At 41.5% G+C, this 5,809-nt stretch overlaps 1 protein-coding gene across 1 annotated transcript; it reads right to left on the bottom strand.

The window, feature by feature from the left end:
• Positions 1–3,458: 3,458 nt before the first annotated feature.
• On the bottom strand, positions 3,459–4,799 carry LOC138868744 (uncharacterized). The gene has a single exon (XM_070146311.1). It carries the CDS (start codon positions 4,797–4,799, stop codon positions 3,459–3,461), a length of 1,341 nt encoding a protein of 446 aa, XP_070002412.1.
• Positions 4,800–5,809: the final 1,010 nt, after the last annotated feature.

Raw genomic sequence — 5,809 nt, 5'->3', positions numbered from 1 at the left:
AAAGTATCTTATAGTAAGATATATATATATTAAAGTAAGTAGTATTTTAAGTGATTTGAGATAATTCTTAATTATGTGGATAAATTTTATATACATTACGTACTAAAATATGGGGATAAACATGTGATTTATACCTTTTGTTTTAATAAGAATTATGTGTCATAAATGTAGGACTTCCCCCGCCAATACATGGCTAGGTGGAAGCCATGCATTTAATGACCATTTGTTCTCATTCTTGGAAAGAATATAATAACGTATACACTTCAGTTGGGGCGTGACAAGAAGCTGATGCTGAAGACTCACTACTTTCCTCTGAGCCATCAGACGACTCAGAAGAAGTAGAGGAAGCAGGGGGTGTAGGCTCGTCCCGTAACCGAAATTTCCATTGAAAGTCTGAGGGAATATGTGTTGGCCCCAAGTCTCCTTCGAAACTTCCGAGGAAGGGACATACTCACTTCCTTCAGAATGGGATGCGGCTTTGTCCGCAGTTTTGATAGTTTTTCGCAGCTTCCATATAGATTTCTGGACCGCTAGTGGTAATTTTGTCCTTCCTTGTCCTCCTCTTCCCCTGCCTCAGGAGGATTCAGCCCTCTCTTTTTGTGTATCATCGGCACCTCTAGATCGGACCATTGTCTGCAGAGAATAAGACATGAAACAAAGTCAAAACAATGTATCAATCATATGGTTAAGCATTGCAGTTGAAGCTAAAACATTGCACATGGAAATAAAGCATAACAGAGGACTTGCATATATTGCTTCTCAGAAACAGGATCCGCTGACCGAGGAAAAAGAGGCGTGGCCGCGTAAAGGCAACCACGAACCGCAAAAAAAGAACAGCGTCCGCGAAATGTTGGGAATCAGACTACCCAATCTCTGAAACTGAGGTACCGCTGAGAGCGAAAAAAGGGGCGTGACTGCAAAAGTTGCACCGCTATCCGCGGAAATATGAATGCGGCAGCGGACCCTAATTGGCAATTCACTGAACTTAAAATCCGCTATCCTCAAAAAAGAAGCGCTTCCGTGTAAAGCAGGCCGCTGTCAGCGGAATTTCCACCGTTGACCGCAAAAAACCAATCATTTTTACTCAGGATTTTAGATGAACACTAGCCGCAGAATTCAAAAAATAAACGGGAAACCTAGGGTTTCAGTTTTTTAGTCATTAACAGGTATCATGAACACCACTAACCTCTATTAGGCATGCACAACAAGTATCCTCATGAATTTTTAGCATCAAGTAATTGACAACTAATTAACCCTAACTATAAAGAAACAGTAAAATAATGATGAAAGAAAAGAAAGGAATAAAATTAACACAAGTGATCGAGCATACCAGTTGTGAAATGTGTAGTAAAAGATTGACTCTTGAGTAATTGAGATTGAAAGACCACAAGATGAGGATGAACTGTGCTTTTAGGTTCAGTGGACGTCTAGGGTTCGAAAAGGGTAAAAGGGCTAATGATCTTCTATTTATACTAAAAAGTATAGGGACCCATAGACCTTACCTGGCGCGGCTACGGAATTCCACTACGGTCCGCGTTTTTACCTTTTTTGAAGGACTGTTACGTAGAAGGAATCGCTGAGAGCGGAAAAACCAGAGTGACCACAAAAGAGAGATGCGGTCCGCGAAATTTCAAGCGCGGACGTGAATACAACTTCAGATAGTTGATATTCTGGACTTTTCAAGTCCGCATCTGTTGGCTATTTACGCCCCCGTGAAAAGCAACTACTGACCGCAAAATTCTAAGTGCGGAAGCGTAATTCCCATACTTAAGCAACTTTTCCAGCAACAGTCCTGCACTGCATAATAATTCATACACAAATTTCACAACCAGTTAGTACAAAACAAAGTCTACACTAAGAAGAAAATCAAAAAGAAAGAAAAACACATGGGTTGCCTCCCAAGAAGCTCCTGATTTAACGTTGCGATACGACGCATGTTACCATCATCATTTGAAGTTGATCAAAGCCACCACATGGTTGTCATCAAATTTTCCCAGATAGTGTTTTACTAGGTGCCCATTTACTCTGAAAACTTCCCCATTTTTATTCTTCAAATCAAGAGCACCAAATGGAGTTACATGTACCACTTCAAAAGGGCCACTCCATTTTGACTTGAGCTTTCCCCAAAACAGACGTAACCGAGAGTTGAATAGAAGAAACCAGTCGCCCTCTTTGAATTCCTTGATCCGGGCATATTTGTCATGTAAGTACTTTATCTTGTCCTTATACAAGGACGAGCTGGAATAGGCATGAAACCGGAACTCATCTAGTTCATTGAGTTGCTCTACCCGGAGATTTGCTGCAACATCCCACTCAAGATTTAACCTCTTCAGCGCCCACATGGCCTTGTGTTCTAACTCAACTGGAAGATGGCATGCTTTCCCAAAAACCAACCGGTACGAAGACATACCAATCGAAGTCTTGTAAGCAGTCCTATAAGCCCACAAAGCATCATCCAATTTTCTTGACCAATCAGTTCGGTTTGCATTAACAGTTTTTTATAATATGCTCTGTATCTCCCTGTTGGAGACCTCAACCTGTCTACTTGCCTGGGGATGATAAGGGGTTGACACTTTATGATTAACACCATACTTAGATAGTAAAGTATCAAAGGACTTGTTGCAAAAATGAGACCCCCCATCACTTATAATCGCCCTAGAAGTGCCAAACCTTGTGAAGATATTTTTCTTTAAGAATACCACTACACTCCGTGCCTCTTTGTTGGGCAAAACCACAGCTTCAACCCATTTGGAAACATGATCAACATCAACCAGAATGTAAGTGTTACCACATGAACTCACAAAAGGCCCCATGAAGTCTATGCCCCATATATAAAAAATGTCAACCTCAAGAATAGTGGTGAGAGGCATTTCATCGTTCTTGAAAATTGCACTAGCTCTCTGACACTCATCACATCTCTTAAAAAGCTCACCAGCATCTTTATACAGAGTAGGCCAATAAAACCCACAACTAAGAACCTTTGAAGCAGTTCTCACCCCATCATGATGACCACCGTAGGCCAGGAACAGTAAGCATCAAGAATACTCATTTGCTCCTCTTCTGGAATACATCTCCGAATCACACCATCAGTATAAATCTTGAAAAGATAGGGCTCATCCTAGTAATAATCCAAGCTATCCCGTTTAATCTTCTTCCTTTGGTTAGAGAAGAGCTCACTCGGGATAATGCCGGTCACAAGAAAATTAGCCACATCAGCGAACCAAGGCATACTATTCAAAGACACAGAGAGGAGTTGTAAATCCGAAAATGCATCATTGATTGCGAGACCATCTTTGGGTCTCCCTTCCTCTTCCAAGCGGGACAAGTGGTCCGCCACTTGATTTTCACTTCCTTTCCAATCAACAATCTCTAGGTCAAACTCTTGAAGCAAAAGAACCCATCTCATCAACCTAGTCTTAGAATCCTTTTTTGTCATCAAATAACGGAGTGTCGTATGATCAGTATGAACAATAACTTTGGCACCCATGAGATAAGGCCCAAACTTTTCCATTGAAAACACAATTGCTAGCAACTCTATTCGAGATGGGGTACACAATCCATGCATCTAGCCACTTGATAACTTCCTTCTTGACAACCTCTTGTATAGCCTCGTTCAACCTCCTTTGATGTTCCATGGAGGGTTTGGCATCATCCTCAAGTATAATCTTATGCATGAAAAAGGCCCGAATATCAGCTAAAGTCCATCCAATTGCCTTCTTTCTTCGTTGAAGCACCTTAATAGTGGTATCTACCTGCACATTAATTAAGCAAGAAGAAATAATAACAGGTAAACTTGAACAAGGACCCAAGAATTCATACCTGAGGTGTGCAGGAAAAGGCTTCAACTCCAATACGGGAGGTTCCTCGATTGAGGGCTTTGTTGGTGGAGTCTTTCTGTTCTCAAGATCCAAGAAGAGTTTACGAGGCTCATAGGAGTAAGAACCCATTCCTTGCAAGGCATTGACATACTCTACCAAGCCTTCATCCTCAGTCATATCACGGTTCAACAATAAAGCTTCCAAAGGATCCACTGCATTGATCATGGCACTCGTGTCATCAACTATCACCTCCGTCACAAGATCCATAAAAGAACTAACCTCAGTACTATTCGACTGCCTCATTGACTTGCACACATGAAAGACAAATTTTTCGTCACCCACCCGGAAGGTGAGCTCACATGCTTCCACATCAACCAATTCCTTCCCTGTTGCTAGGAAAGGCCTTCCCAATATTATCGACACCTCATAGTCGACTTCGCAGTCGAGAATCACAAAATCCACAGGCAAAATAAACTTGTCAACTCGAACAAGAACATCATCAATAATACCAAGCGGCCTCTTCCTTGTTCTATCCGCCATTTGCAATCTCATTGAAATAGCTCTCGATTGACCAATACCCAAAGTTTTGAATACAGAGTAAGGCATCAAATTTATACTTGCTCCCAAATCACACAAGGCCTTTGCAAAATCTGCACTCCCAATGGTACATGGAATGGTAAATGCGTCGGGATCCTCAAGCTTGGGAGCCATCGAATGCACAATGGCACTCACTTGATGCGTCATTTTAATGGTCTCACAATCCATAGATCTCTTTTTAGTTACCAAGTCTTTCATAAACATGGCATAACTCGGCATTTGATCAAGAGCTTCCACCAAGGGTACATTGATCGACAAACTTTTCATCATCTCAATAAACTTCTTGAACTGGTTTTCATTCTTTTGCTTTACAAGTCTTTGAGGGTAAGGTGTAGGAGGCATTGGCAAGGGAGCCTTGGCTTTAGGCATTACCATTTCCGGCATGTCTATCACGTGTTCCCTAGACGGATTCATGTCATTTTGAGTCTCCTCCTCATTGTCATGAATATCAATTCTCACCTCACCATTCAAATTCTCTTCACTCACTTACTCATCAACTAGTGGATCATCATTATTTTGCACTTCAACATCATCACTCACAACCTCCTTTTACTTGGAGGTACTTTCTTCACCACCTCTACTGCTCCTTATGGTCACCGCCATTACATGGCCCGTGTTGTTCCCTCCCTTTGGGTTTACTACTGTATCACTACGTAGTGCCTCCTTAGGGCGAGTGTTTAAAGCTTGTGAAATCTGGCAAAGTTGGACCTCCAGGTTGCTAATAGAAGTATTATGGGACACTAATTGGGCATCAGAGTTGGTGTTTTTCTTCATCATTTTCTCAAATATTGACTCAATTCTTCCAATCTAATTATTTGACGAGCTAGGACATTGGGATAGAAATGGAGGTAGATTGTTTGGTTGTTGAAACATTGGGGGACTTTGAAAATCCGGTCCCCGATTACCTTAATTACCGTTATTCCAACCCCCTTGGTTGTTGTTGCCACCCCAATTGCTATTGTTACCCCAGTTCTGGTTGTTGTTCCTCCAATTGTTGGAGTTGTTGTTGTTATTGTTCCAATTTCCTAGGCCTTGGTTGCCCCAATTCTGATTATTCCCTTGCGATCTCTATTGTTTATTTGGAGCATTACTCCATTGTCCTTGATAGTTGTTGACATACAAAACTTCTTCACTTTGCTCACCATACCCATCATCTTGGTTGTAACCACTACAACCTTGCTCATATTGATCTTGATTGCCTTGCATTTGTTGCCCATGTTGTCTCCTCTTGTTTACCAATAGATTAACCCCTTCTATTGCGTTTACTTGCTTCTGAATCTGCTGAAGTTGTACTTTGGCTAACTAGTTCATGGTTGTTGTTAACTCAGCTATGGCTTGTCTGTGGTCTTAAAGTTCCTTGTGAAGATTTATGATATGAGTGTCCCCTTGAGGAA

This window comes from Nicotiana sylvestris, chromosome 5, assembly GCF_000393655.2.
Source record: "Nicotiana sylvestris chromosome 5, ASM39365v2, whole genome shotgun sequence".
Lineage (NCBI taxonomy): Eukaryota > Viridiplantae > Streptophyta > Magnoliopsida > Solanales > Solanaceae > Nicotiana > Nicotiana sylvestris.
Note: the sequence above shows the minus strand (reverse complement) of the source record. Positions and strands in the feature narration are given on the sequence as shown.